Source organism: Anomaloglossus baeobatrachus, chromosome 1 (genome assembly GCF_048569485.1).
Source record: "Anomaloglossus baeobatrachus isolate aAnoBae1 chromosome 1, aAnoBae1.hap1, whole genome shotgun sequence".
In the NCBI taxonomy this organism is placed as follows: domain Eukaryota; kingdom Metazoa; phylum Chordata; class Amphibia; order Anura; family Aromobatidae; genus Anomaloglossus; species Anomaloglossus baeobatrachus.
The window spans coordinates 199,834,133-199,849,612 of NC_134353.1; the positions used below are offsets into that span (position 1 = coordinate 199,834,133).

General features: G+C 43.9%; 1 protein-coding gene across 1 annotated transcript in view; it reads left to right on the forward strand.

The window, feature by feature from the left end:
* The first annotated feature begins 237 nt into the window (after positions 1–237).
* LOC142310185 (lecithin retinol acyltransferase-like) overlaps positions 238–15,480 on the forward strand; it is a 45,747-nt gene continuing 30,504 nt past the window's right edge. Inside the window, exon 1 of the mRNA XM_075347676.1 lies at positions 238–801. Coding sequence (XP_075203791.1) covers positions 271–801 — 531 coding nt within the window. The 5' untranslated portion in view covers positions 238–270. The remainder of the gene's footprint in view (positions 802–15,480) is intronic.

Here is a 15,480-nt window from a genome sequence, read left to right on the forward strand (position 1 = left end):
GAGACCGACTATAAAATATGGCATCTACTATTTTACTTTCATAGCTTTTGAAGTGTTAATTGTACACTAGGCATAGGCGTATATTAATTCCTTAATTAACAATGCAGCACTTAGTAAGTGTCAGTCTTGTAAGAGCTGCCTACATTTTAACCAATCCTACAAAGCTGTATAAAGCACAGCTCCCAACCCACATGCCTTCATAAAGTACTGGACTTGCTAAGAATGTGAGCTCATTAAGGCCACTGATAAATCAGCAAGCAACTACTGAAGATGAAAAATCCACTGTTTGGTCTCCTATCTTTTCTGTTGGACAAGATATTATTTTTTATGAGATCAACTCCAAAGTGCATTTCCGTAACTGATAAAAATGGTACAGTGTATGAAACATCGCTCTTTAGAAGAGGTGATCTTCTCGAAGTTCCACGTACCCTCTTTGTCCATTTTGGCATCTACCTTGGAAGCAATCGAGTTGCCCATTTAATTCCAGACATTCTTCCAGCTTTGACTGGCAAAAAGGCTCGCGTTGAAAAAGTTGTGACCAACAAGAGATTGATAGCTGGAGTGCTAGCCAAAATGGCTAGTGTGAGAGTGGACAATGTGCACGATTTTGCTTATGGTTCAATAATATTAATTAATGATATGGACCGACATTTTAAAAATGATCCTCTCTCCAACGAAGAAGTGGCTCAGAGGGCTGAGAAACTGGTGGGAACCACATCTTATAGTTTGCTGTGGGACAACTGTGAGCACTTTGTGACTTACTGCAGATATGGTACTGCTGTGAGCTTACAGACGGACAAGGTAAATACATAAGAAAAATGTAAGAAGCTGGCACAATGTATGTGGGCGTATGGGTCATGTGCGGATGTAGCTGAATGACCATTAACGATATCTGAGCAACAACATGTACTTGTTTTAGGTCCAATATGTGCTATGAGAAATGATCAAAAATTATCTTACGAACTAAGGAGAACCACAACATTTCTCATAGGAGTCCCCAAAACTTGTTTCTCTTTGTATGTTATTGTAGATATATAAATAATATCTCAAATTTCAGAATGCCTTTCTGTTCTGCTTGCTTATATGGGGCAGAATTTACTGGTATGAGTGTTGATTACTTACTTAAGTAGCATTTAGGGTGGAGGCACCTAATAGATGTTCACCTGCATTCTTCTTTACAGACTCACTGTTTGCATTGCTAACATGCACCACAGGATGCTAAGCAGAGATGCTTTTTGTAATGTGAAGAAGCTCTTTTTAGTCTGTCAATCAGCTTTCCAGGGTATACCCTGCCCTGTGCTCTGATGCTATTTCCTAAACATGCCTGCATAATCCAATAGTAGATAAAAGTAAACATTCCCTAATTGCGTTCAAATCCTAATCACTGTATGCTTTCAAGCTAAAGGCACCAAAAACAAGCACTGGTCCAAGAGACTAAACATTCGGGTTAAGTTAGTTAAGCCTAATGTGACTAGAGGAAAACTGATGTTTCTCATTGATACGCGTCAGGCAGGAAACTTCCCAGTTCTATAAAAAAAATGTGCATGCCAGCAAAATTGTAAGGAGTCACATAGTGATTTACCATTTATAAGAAATGTATTCAAACTTTAGTAATAGGTTGAAAAGAGGTTGTGTCATATAGCCCCAACATATAAAGAAATCTCAGTTTTCTCATACCCAACTACCCATGTGGGGTACAACATTTTATTCTATCGTAATATTTCACTTATAAAAGTATTAATCATAAAAATGCAATAGAACACAATTCAAATGACTAAGTAATAACAATATTAAGGGGATTCTCAAAGTGTTATTTTACTTTTTGTCACATAAACAGATAAGTAAATAAGATCAGTAGGCGACTAGGACCCTTTCCATGGATAGATTTTCATGCTTGGGAGTGAGAGGTAAGCAATACAGAAGAAAGTGTGGTACAGAGGCATGCCATGAGTACAGGATAGGCCACTCATGTATCATCACCTAAGGATTTATACTCATCTATGATCCAGGGGAGTTAATTTAAAAAACACACTTATTGCATCAATCTGACAATGAAGAAAAAATAAATAAAACATATATATATACATATATATATATATTTATATGCAGACTTATTAGACAAATGAGTATTTTGATCACATGATCATTTTTATACATGTTGTCCTACTCCAAGCTGTATAGGCTTAAGAGCCAACTGCCAATTAAGTAAATCAGGTGATGTGCATCTCTGTAATGAGGAGGGGTGTGGTGTAATGATATCAACACCCTATATAAGGTGTGCTTAATTATTAGGCAACTTCCTTTCCTTTGGCAAAATGGGTCAGAAGAGAGATTTGACGGGCTCTGAAAAGTCCAAAATTCTGAGATGTCTTGCAGAGGGATGCAGCAGTCTTGAAATTGTCAAACTTTTAAAGCGTGATCACCGAACTATCAAGCGTTTAATGACAAATAGCCAACAGGGTTGCAAGAAGCGTGTTGGCAAAAAAAGCGCAAAATAACTGCCCATGAATTGAGGAAACTCAAGCGTGAAGCTGCCAAGATGCCATTTGCCACCAGTTTGGCCATATTTCTGAGCTGCAACGTTACTGGAGTATCAAAAAGCACAAGGTGTGCCATACTCAGGGACATGGCCAAGGTAAGGAAGGCTGAAAAACGACCACCTTTGAACAAGAAACATAAGATAAAATGTCAAGACTGGGCCAAGAAATATCTTAAGACTGATTTTTCAAAGGTTTTATGGACTGATGAAATGAGAGTGACTCTTCATGGGCCAGATGGATGGGCCAGAGGCTGGATCAGTTAAAGGCAGAGAGCTCCACTCTGACTCAGATACCAGCAAGGTGGAGGTGGGGTACTGGTATAGGCTGGTATCATCAAAGATGATCTTGTGGAACCTTTTTGGGTTGAGGATGGAGTGAAGCTCAACTCCCAGACTTATTGCCAGTTTCTGGAAGACAACTTCTTCAAGCAGTGGTACAGGAAGAAGTTGGTATCGTTCAAGAAAAACATGATTTTCATGCAGGACAATGATCCATCACAAACATCCAACTACACAGCGTGGCTGGCCAGTAAAGGTCTAATAGATGAAAAAATAATGACATGGCCCCCTTGTTCACCTGATCTGAATCCCATAGAGAACCTGTGGTCCCTCATAAAATGTGAGATAAACAGGGAGGTAAAACAGTACACCTCTCGGAACAGTGTCTGGGAGGCTGTGGTGGCTGCTGCATGCAATGTTGATCGTAAACAGATCAAGCAACTGACAGGATCTATGGATGGTAGGCTGTTGAGTGTCATCATAGAGAAAGGTGGCTATATTGGTCACTAATTTGTTTGGGTTTTGTTTTTGCATGTCAGAAATGTTTATTTCTAAATTTTGTGCAGTTATAATGGTTTACATGGTGAAAATAAACAAGTGAGATGGGAATATACTGTATTTTGTTTTTATTAAGTTGCCTAATAATTCTGCACAGTAATAGTTACCTGCAAAAACAGATATCCTCCTAAGATAGCCAAATGTAAAAAAAACCCCACTCCAACTTCCAAAAATATTAAAGGGAACCTGTCATCAGAAATTTAGCTTGAAACCTAAACGTTTCCCCCTCTGTAGCTCCTGGGCTGCATTCTAGCAATGTTCCTGTTGTTTATGTGCCCCCTTTCTGACCAAAATAAAGACTTTATAAAGTGGTACCTTTTTGTATTGAAATCTTGATAATGGTACACGGGGGCGGGCCCCTCTGGTGGCCGTTAGTCTGCCTCCTGTCGCTTTAGGCCGTCCCCCATCACTCCATTCCATACTTCAGGACGCCGCCCACTGCGCCCGAGGTGCCGCGCACGCGAGGACTGCTGGTCACGTGTGTCGCAGGCACGAGATTATGGGCGGCGCTGTGATTGCATCACAAGTGCCCACCCATCATCTCGTGCCTGCCCTTTCCCCTCTGCCTCCAGTGTTCCCCGTAAGCGCTGGCCAGATGACCCGACGTCATCTCTCGTAATCGGTGGTGTCCTGCTCCGCTCCTCCCATCTATTTTCTGCTGCAGGGTAAAATGGGAAAGAGGTGACGTCGGGTCATCTGGCCAGCGCTTGCGCAGAACGCTGGTGTCAGAGGGGAGAGCGTGGCCACGAGGTGATGGGCGGGCACTTGCGATGCAATCTCAGTGCCGCCCATAACCTCGTGCCTGCGCACATGTGACCTGCGGTCCTTGCGTGCGCAGCACCTCGGGCGCAGTGGGCGGCGTCCTGAGATATGAAATGGAGCAATGGGGGACGGCCTAAAGCGACAGGAGGCAGACTAACGGCCACCAGACAGCCCGCCCCCGTGTACCATTATCAAGATTTCAATACAAAAAGGTACCACTTTATAAAGTCTTTATTTTGGTCAGAATGGGGGCATATAAACAACAGGACCCTTGCTAGAATGCAGCCCATGAGCTGCAGAGGGGGAAACATTTAGGTTTCAAGCTAAATTTCTGATGACAGGTTCCCTTTAAGCTTTGATATTTATGAGTCTTTTGGGTTGATTGAGAACATAGTTGTTGATCAATAATAAAAAAGTCCTCTAAAATACAACTTGCCTAATAATTCTGCATACGGTATATATACCGTGTTTCCCTGAAAAAAAGACGTCCCCCGAAAATAAGACATAGCAGAAGTTTTCAGGGATGCCTTAATATAAGACATCCCCTGAAAATAAGACATAGCTGCGGTCAATAATGAAGTGTCATGCAGTGGTGAAAGAGTTAAAGACACTGCAGGACACTTCATTATAGGCAGCGGGCACCCCCAGAAGAGAGAAGACAGAAGAAAGAAGACCCCCGATCATACTCACCAGACGCCGACTGGGAGCAGGTGAGCGCATCAAGGTCCTGCAGCGGTGGAACACACACACACACACACACACACACATAAGAACAGACACACACACATAAGAACAGACACATAAACACACACACACACACCACACACACACACATCAGATAGCATCCACACACTCACAACATCCAGTGATATCGCTTGCTTCTCGGCAGCGATACTGTGCGTTCAGTGACCTTCCAGGACCTGCCGGAGGATCACATGGCCGGAAACATGTGGTATCTCCGGATGTTGTGATTGTGTGAGCGCGTATGTGCGATATCGTCAGTGTGTGTGTGAGTGTATGCGATCGGATGTGTGAGTGTGTTCTGATGTGTGAGTGTGTGTGTGTGTGAGTGTATGCGATCGGATCTGTGAGTGTCGGCAGAGGAGCACGGCGTGCAGCACAGCTGCTGGGACCGCCCACCGGAGAAGTGGGGTGTGTGTGTGAGTGTATGCAATCAGATGTGTGCATGTATACTGTCTGATGTGTGACTGTGTGTGAATTGTAAGCGATCGGATCTGTGAGTGTCGGCAGGAGGCAGAGGAGCACGGCATGCAGCACAGCTGCTGGGATCGTGGGGTGGGTGGGAAGAAGTGGGGTGGGTGTTTGTTTGTGTGAGTGAGTGTGATCTGATGTGTGTGTGTGTGTGTGTGTGTGTGTGAGAGATCTGATGTGTGTGTGAGAGATCTGATGTGTGTGTGAGATCTGATGTCAGCCAGACGCAGGGGAGCACAGCTGCAGGGAGATCACAGGGAGAAGTGTTTGTGTGTGATCTGATGTCGGCCAGACGCAGGGGAGGCATGCAGCACACCTGCTGGGAGATCACAGGAGGATCTAGGACCCATACAGACGCCCTGGGCTTGTAAATATGACGATCCTGGGATGGGGGGGTCTGCTTTTTGTGGGGGGTAAACTTACCCCCAACCATGTCTCCTTGAGAATAAGACACCCCCTGAAAATAAGACATAGTGGTTTTTTCAGGGCAAAAAATAATATAAGTGTCTTATTTTCGGGGAAACAGGGTATATATATATATATATATATATATATATATATACACTTCCATCCATTTCTGGGTGCTTCTTGAAGTATGTTTGGGGTCATTGTCCTTCTTGACGATGTATGACCTAGGACACAGACCCGGCTTTTTGATACTGGGTGCTATATTGTGACCCAAAATCATTTGGTAATCTTCAGATTGCACAAAGTCAAGGCACTCAGTGCCTTGTCAGCAAATCAACCCCAAAGCATTTTTGAACCTTTACCATATTTGACTGTATGTACTGTGTTCTTGTCTTAGTAAGTCTCATTCCATTTTCAGTAAACAGGAGAATAATGTGCTTTACCAAAACGTTTGGTCTCATCTGTCCACAAGACACTCTCCTAGAATGATTTTGGTTTACTCATGTACATATTGGTAAACTGCAGTGTAGCGTTTTTATGTCTCTGTGTCATCAGTGAGGTCCTCCTGGGTAGCCTGGCATAGTATTTCATTTCATGCAAATGTCAATTTATGGATAACGTTGACACTGATGCACCCTGAGCCTGCAGGACAGCCTAAATTTCTTTGGAACTTGATTGGGGCTGCTTATCCACCATCTGGATTATCCTGCGTTGCAACCTTCATCAATTTTTCTATGCCATCCATGTCCAGGGAGATTAGCTATAGTACCACGGGTTGTAAACTTCTTGATTATGTTGCGCTCCGTGGACAAAGGAACATCAAGATCTTTGAAGATGGACTTGTAACCTTGAGATTGTTCATATTTTTTAACAATTTTGTTTCTCATGTCCTCAGACTGTTCCCTTCACCGCTTTCTGTTCTCCATCCTAAATGTGGCACACAGTGTGGCCGAAAGTGTCGGCACCTTACTGTCCAAAAAATAAAGTATTTCTCTCAGAAAGTTATTGAAATTACACATGTTTTCTTATACACTTGTTTATGTCCTTTGTCTGTACTGGAACAACACAAAACAAAGAGCGAAAAAAAGGCAAATTGGACATAATTTCACACAAACCCCAAAAACAGACAGATAAAATTGTTGGAATCTTTCCAAAACTGAGGATAAACAACTTTGTTTCAAGCATGTGATGCTTGTTCAAACACTCCTATGGCAAGTAACAGGTGTGAGCAATATAAGGCGCACTAGGTGTTTTTTTACCGTGTTTTTGCGCATTTTTCGGGTGCGTTTTTGTTCAGAAAACTGCATGACTTTGCTTCACCTGCAAAGTCTATGCGTTTTCATTTGTGCTGTCTGCACACAGCATTTTTTTTAGCTGCGTTTTGTGGTGCCCACAAAAATGCAGCATGTCAATTATTCCTGCGTTTTTCACTGGGTTTTTCACCCATTGAGTTCAATGAGATGTTCAAAAACGCAATGAAAAATGCAAATTGCAAATATAGCTGCGTTTCTATGACTAAAAATGCAGCTATAAACGCAAGGGGTGGGTTGTACAGTCACATGTACAGGAAGAGGATTGTACTCAACCAGCATTCCTTGTGTTGGTAAACACAGAAGAGTGAATTCTCCTGGTACCGCCACCCCTGCTTCCAACTCCCATCTGGCGCCATGTCCGCTCCCAGCTCCTCTCCCGGTACCCGGCTGTATGCAGACTCCCGGGACATGTCCGATCGCTCCAGGACCTGGCTGTGATCAGCTGATTTGGTTACCTGACAGCATCAGCTGACAGTTTAAGTCCAGCGGTGAGGCCGGCTTTTTACCGCCCAGCCAGTTTAAACGATCAGCTGATACTGTCAGGTGACCGCATCAGCTGACTACCGGCAGCTCCTACAGCGATCGGACAGGAGTCTGCACAGAAGTGTGTCATTTTATTTCTACTGATGCATCAGCTGATTGTAAAAAACGGCTTTTAAACAATCAGCTGATGTGTCATGTGATTCAGGTCTTTTAATCTGTCACATCTTCTGATCGCTTTGCCTTCCAGCAAACCGATCAGATGATATTGGATCCGAATTGGACATTGCGGGACCCTCGACCCAGGACTACGACGGAGGGGGGTTCTTTAGTTCATTAAAGATGAAGTCACTAATTGTGTTGTGTTTTATTTCTAAGAAAAATATTTTTCTATGTGTTGTGTTTTTTTTTTATCTTTACTAGAAATTCATGGTGGCCATGTCTAATATTGGCATGACACCATGAATTTCGGGCTGTGTATTATCAGCTAGCCCTAACCCCATTATTACCCAGCGACCCACCCAGCACCAGGGCAGCTGGAGAGTTGTATACAGCACAAGAAGATGGCGCTTCGATAAAAGCGCCATTTTCTGGGGCGGCTGCGAACTGCAATTCGCAGCAAGGGTGCCCAGAAAGCTTGGGTACCCTGCGCTGAAGATTCCAATCCCTAGCTGCCTAGTTGTACCTGGTTGGACTCAAAAATTGAGCGAAGCCCACCTCGTTTTTTGTTTTTTTTTTAATTATTTCATGAAATTCATGAAATAATTAAAAAATGGGCTTCCCTAAATTTTTAGTTCCCAGCCGGGTACAAATAGCCAGCTGGGGGTTGGAGCAGCCGTACCTGCCTGCTGTACCTGGCGAGCATACAAAAATATGGCGAAGCCAACGTCATATTTTGTTTACGTTTTACGTTATTGGACAAAAAACTCCTGCATACAGTCTGGATGGAGGATGTTGAAGCTTGCAGTTCTGCACCCCCTGCCTCTCCCTCCAGCATACAGTCATGGATGGAGCATGCTGAACCTTGTAGTTCTGCAGCTGCTGTCTGCTCTCCTGTATACACTAGTGGATGGAGTATGCTGAGCCTTGTAGTTCTGCTTCCACTGCCTCTCCCTCCTGCATACAGTCCAGGGTGGAGCATGCTGAGCCTTGTAGTTCTGCAGCTGTCTGCTCTACTGCATTTTTTTTTTCTTCACCAATCTTTAATGACATGACATTGTTCACTGCTAAAAAAAACACATAAAAACGCAGTGAACAAAAACGCACCAAAATGCAATATAACACCTGCGTTTTTTTATGCATTTTTGCCACGGATGCATTTTTGTGCATTTTTAGCGGCCAGAAATGCAGCGTTTTTGATGCCACAAAAATGGTTAGGTGCGCACATACCCTAAAAATTACCTCTGAAACCAGATAAAAAGTGGTGCGTTGACCAAAATTTTGCTTTCTGTGTGTGTGTGTGTAACAAGCATGAAGAGCAGAAACAAGACAAGAGAACTGCCTGAGGACTTGAAAACCCTAATTGTTTAAATGTATCAATTAATCTCAAGGTTACAAGTTTATCTCCAGCGCTTTTGATGTTTCTCTGTCCACAGTGCGCAGCATAATCAAAAAGGTTACAATCCATGGCCCTGTAGCTAATCTCCCTGATTGTGGACAGCAGTGAAATATTGATGAAAGGTTGGAAAGCAGGATAGTTGGGCTGGTGGATAAGCAGCCCCAATCAAGTTCCAAGGAAACTCAAGCTGCCTTAAAGACTCAGGGTACATCAATACCAGCACAAACTATCCATCAACATTTGAATTAAATTAAATTAAATACTATGGCAGGAGACCCAGGCTGACACAAAGGGATAAAGGCTAGACTGCAGTTTTCCAAACTGCATGTGAATAAGGGTGCCTTCACACTTTAGCGATGCAGCAGCGATCCGACCAGCGATCTGACCTGGTCAGGATCGCTGCTGCATCGCTACATGGTCGCTGGTGAGCTGTCAAACAGGCAGATCTCACCAGCGACCAGTGACCAGCCCCCAGCCAGCAGCGACGTGCAAGCGACGCTGCGCTTGCACGGAGCCGGCGTCTGGAAGCTGCGGACACTGGTAACTAAGGTAAACATCGGGTATGGTTACCCGATGTTTACATTAGTTACCAGCGCACACCGCTTAGCTTTGCTCTCCTAGCTACAGTACACATCGGGTTAATTAACCCGATGTGTAATGCAGCTACATGTGCAGAGAGCAGGGAGCCGCGCACACTGTTTAGCGCTGGCTCCTTGCTCTCCTAGCTACAGTACACATCGGGTTAATTAACCCGATGTGTAATGCAGCTACATGTGCAGAGAGCCGGAGCCGGCAGCACAGGCAGCGTGAGAGCTGCGGAGGCTGGTAACTAAGGTAAATATCGGGTAACCACCTTGGTTACCCCATGTTTATCTTGGATACAGCTTACCGCAGCTGCCAGACGCCGCCTCCTGCTCCCCTGCTCGCTTCATTTGTCGCTCTCTCGCTGTCACACACAGCGATCTGTGTGTCACAGTGGGAGAGCGCCTTTGAAGAAAACGAACCAGGGCTGTGTGTAACAAGCAGCGATCTCGCAGCAGGGGCCAGATCGCTGCTCAGTGTCACACACAGCGAGATCGCTAATGAGGTCACTGCTGTGTCACAAAAAGCGTGACTCAGCAGCGATCTCGGCAGCGAGCTCGCTGTGTGTGAAGCACCCCTAAGCCGAAATCCTTCTAGGAAAGTGTCTTGTTGACAGATGAGATCAAAATAGAGCTTTTTAATAAAGCATATCATTCTGTTGTTTAACAAAAATGGAATGAGGCCTACAAAGAATAGAGCGTAGTACCTATAGTCATAGGCCAGAGTCACACTTGTGAGTGCCTCGCGTGTATCTCGAGCGAGTCTCTCATTGAATCACCCGGCACGGACTTGCACTCTCCTGACAGGAGCAGGTCGGTTGCATGTATGTCTATGCAGCTGAGATGCTCCTGTCCAGAGAGTGTGAGTCCATTCCGGGTAACTCAATGAGAGACTCGCGCGAGTTACACACGAGGCACTCGCAAGTGTGACTCTGGCCTTATATGGATATATGGTGGAGGTTCAAAGATGTTTTGGGGTTGTTCAAACTGTGGGCAAGGCATCATGAGATCTGAAGATTACCAAAGGATTTTGGGTTGCAATGTAGTGCTCAGTCTCAGAAAGCGGGTTTGCGTTCTAGGTCATGGCTATTTCAGCAGGACAATGACCCAAAACGTCAAGAAGCACCTAGACCCCAGCTTCAAGAAGCACCTAGAAATGGATGGAAACAAAGCTCTAGAGAGCTCTGAAGTGGCCAGCAAAGAGTTTAGATCTAAAGACCCCGTTACACGCAACGACATTGCTAACGAGATATCGCTGGGGTCACGGAATTCGTGACGCACATCCAGCGTCGTTAGCGACGTCGTTGCGTGTGACACCTACGAGCAACCACTAACGATCTGAAAAACGGCAAAAATCGTTGATTGTTGACACGTCGTTCCTTTCCCAAATATCGTTGCTCATTTTGGACGCAGGCTGTTCATTGTTCCTGAGGCTACGTGTGACACCCCGGGAACGACAAAAAACAGCGTTCCTGTGTCCTCCGGCAACGAGGTGGGAGTGACGTTAATGCGGCTGCTCTCCGCCCCTCCGCTTCTATTGGTGGCCCGCTGTGTAACGTAGCTGTGACGCCGCACGAACCTCCACCTTAAAAAAGAATTTATTCGCCGGCCACAGCGATGTCGTTAGGAAGGTATGTGCGTGTGACGCGTACTAGCGATATTGTTCACCACGGGCAGCGATTTGCCCATCACGCACGCACAACAGGGGCGGGTGCGATCGCTAGCGATGTTGCAGCATGTAAAGCGGCCTTAAATCCCATTGAACAACTGTGGACAAATCATAAAATTGCTTTTGGCTGAAGTTAGCCTTCAAATATGAAAGACCTGGAGCAGTTTGCAAAAGAAGAGTGTCCAAAATGGAAGTTGAGAGGTGTAAAGGCCCCGTTACACGCGTCGATTTATCTGGCGATATGTCGTCGGGGTCACGGATTCCGTGACGCACATCCGGCATCGTTCGCGACGTCGTTGCGTTTGACACCTATGAGCGACTATGAACGATCGCAAATAGCATGAAAATTGTGGATCGTTGACACGTCGTTCATTTTTAAAAAATTGTTCATTTTGGGGAAGCAGCCGACATATTGCTCCGTTTGACACCCTGCCAACATCGAACAGCATTCAAACGATCGCCTGGGTCCAACAATATATATCGTTGATCGCTGATGCATCGATTTTGAGATCGTTACATGTGACATCAAATAAACGACCAATAAAAAGCAATTTAGAGTGCACAGCCAGAGATTATATAACAAATTTGAAGAAAAGGGGGGGCACATGTCAAGCAAAACCAACCATGTAGTAAACGAGAAAAGCGCTTGACCAAAAGGCACTCACTCCAAAAATAAGTTTTATATGATTCAAATTTTATATATATATCAAAAAGTTTAAAAACACACATACAAGGTACAACACAGTGCAGACATGTTAAAAAACACCAAAAAACAGTAATAAATGAGACCCAATCTAGGACAATTCTTCCGAAAAATAGTAAATATTATGATGGGAAGAAAAAAGTTTGGAGAAGAAAGGGAACGGCACATGATCCAAGGCACACCACATCCTCTGTAAAACATGGTGGAGGCAACGTGATGTCATGGGCATGCATGGCTTTCAATGGCACTGGGTCACTTGTGTTTATTGATGACATAACAGCAGACAAGAGTACCCGGATGGATTCTGAAGTGTACAGGGATATACTTTCAGCCCAGATTCAGCCAAATGCCGCAAAGTTGATCGGACGGCGCTTCATAGTACAGATGGACAATGACCCCAAGCATACAGCCAAAGCTACCCAGGAGTTCATGAGTGCAAAAAAGTGGAACATTCTGCAATGGCCAAGTCAATCACCAGATCTTAACCCAATTGAGCATGCATTTCACTTGCTCAAATCCAGACTTAAGACGGAAAGACCCACAAACAAGCAAGACCTGAAGGCTGCGGCTGTAAAGGCCTGGCAAAGCATTAAGAAGGAGGAAACCCAGCGTTTGGTGATGTCCATGGGTTCCAGACTTAAGGCAGTGATTGCCTCCAAAGGATTCGCAACAAAATATTGAAAATAAAAATATTTTTTTTTGGGTTTGGTTTATTTGTCCAATTACTTTTGACCTCCTAAAATGTGGAGTGTTTGTAAAGAAATGTGTACAAGTCCTACAATTTCTATCAGATATTTTTGTTCAAACCTTCAAATTAAATGTTACAATCTGCACTTGAATTCTGTTGTAGAGGTTTAATTTCAAATCCAATGTGGTGGCATGCAGAGCCCAACTCGCGAAAATTGTGTCACTGTCCAAATATTTCTTGACCAAACTGTATGTTCTCAATCAACCCAAAAGACTCATAAATATCAAAGCTTAATATTTTTGGAAGTTGGAGTGGGTTTTTGTTAGATTTGGCTATCTTAGGAGGATATTTATTTGCACAGGTAACTTACTGTGCAGAATTATTAGGCAACTTAATAAAAACCAAATATATTTCCATCTCACTTGTTTATTTTCACCAGGTAAACCAATATAACTGCACAAAATTTAGAAATAAACATTTCTGACATGCAAAAACAAAACCCCCAAAAATTTGTGACCATTATAGCCACCTTTCTTTATGATGACACTCAACAGACTACCATCCATAGATTCTGTCACTTGCATGGTCTGTTTATGATCAACATTGCGTGCAGCAGCCACCACAGCCTCCTAGACACTGTTCCGAGAGGTGTACTGTTTTCCCTCCCTGTGGATATCACATTTTGTGAGGGACCACAGGTTCTCTATGGGGTTCAGATCAGGTGAACAAGGGGGCCATGTCATTATTTTTTCATCTTTTAGACCCTTATTGGCCAGCCACGCTGTGGAGTAGTTGGATGCATGTGATGGAGCATTGTCCTGCAAGAAAATCATGTTTTTCTTGAACGATACCAACTTCTTCCTGTACCACTGCTTGAAGAAGTTGTCTTCCAGAAACTAGCAGTAGGTCTGGGAGTTGAGCTTCACTCCATCCTCAACCCGAAAAGGTTCCACAAGTTCATCTTTGATGATACCAGCCTATACCAGTAGCCCACCTCCACCTTGCTGGCGTCTGAGTTGGAGTGGAGTACTCTGCCCTTTACTGATCCAGCCTGTGGCCCATCCATCTGGCCCATGAAGAGTCACTCTCATTTCATCAGTCCATAAAACCTTTGAAAAATCAGTCTTAAGATATTTTATTGGCCCAGTCTTGACGTTTTATCTTATGTTTCTTGTTCAAAGGTGGTCGTTTTTCAGCCTCCCTTACCTTGGCCATGTCCCTGAGTATGGCACACCTTGTGCTTTTTGATACTCCAGTAACATTGCAGCTCTGAAATATGGCCAAACTGGTGGCAAATGGCATCTTGGCAGCTTCACGCTTGAGTTTCCTCAATTCATGGGCAGTTATTTTGTGCTTTTTTTGCCCAACACGCTTCTTGCAACCCTGTTGGCTATTTGTCATTAAACGCTTGATAGTTCGGTGATCACGCTTCAAAAGTTTGACAATTTCAAGACTGCTGCATCCCTCTGCAAGACATCTCCCAATTTTGGACTTTTCAGAGCCCGTCAAATCTCTCTTCTGACCCATTTTGCCAAAGGAAAGGAAGTTTCCTAATAATTAAGCACACCTTATATAGGGTGCTGATGTCATTACACCACACCCCTCCTCATTACAGAGATGCACATCACCTGAATTTCTTATTTGGTAGTTGGCTGTCAAGCCTATACAGCTTGGAGTAGGACAACATGTATAAAAAGTATCATGTGCTCATTTGTACTCATTTGCCTAATAATTCTGCACACAGTGTATACATACTGTATAAGTCACAGGATGGATAGAACAGCAACAGCTCCCATTACAGTTGCAGACCAATCCTATCCCACATATGCTTAACGGGAGACAAGTCTGGAGACACTGCAGGCCATGGTAGCACTTTTAGGCCAGACAGGCTGCTCAAAGTATCATGAGCAAATGCAGCCTGATGTTGTCATGTTGAAAAACGACTCTTCAAAAACTTGGCGAAACAACCGTACCACGGTTTCCATGGGTTCTACGGTTGATCCATTTTGTACTGCTACTGAATTTGAACTTTACATAACCAAGCCTAAGACATCAAATAATGTCTACACAAACTATCACCTTGAGGCATTGGCTTATGAGATAGACCACCAGCTATAGTTTTTCCATTGACCTCATTCTGCCACTCTCAAAGGCTATGAGGATGAAGAACAAGAGAGTAATAGTGTCACAAGGAAGTTTTTACAAACATCACCAACTGTCATGGCAACATCAGGATCTGTAGAGATTACAGATTCTGGCACTCAGCACAGGTAGACTCGGCCGTTGATCCACAGACTTGTAGTTCATAGGCAGGCTAGCAAGAGTTAATCTCTACTGGGCTGCTTGTTAGTCACCTTTGATGATGTTCTGTGGGGGACCAGTCACATTTGCTCCTCTCCTATTTATAATGGCTGAACACTTCTTTTAATTCCAGCTATAGCTTATCTATACTGGTCTGGTGAGGTGTTGGGATCCAGACTTATTAATGGTTGTACTATTTCATTGCTGTGAGCAGTTGTGGTATTAACCCATGTTTGTCCTTTTGTTGCTGCCTTACTTATATTGCTTTTCTCCTTAGCATCTTACTGTTTGTTCCTGTGAGTTTGCATTGTGTTTGAGGGGTTTTTTTACCCTGTCTGTCTTTATCTGTGTTACCATCACACTCCTGCCCTTTCTTTTCCTGGGGGGAACAGAATAGTTCTGCTCAAGAAAATAGTAATTGACTGGACT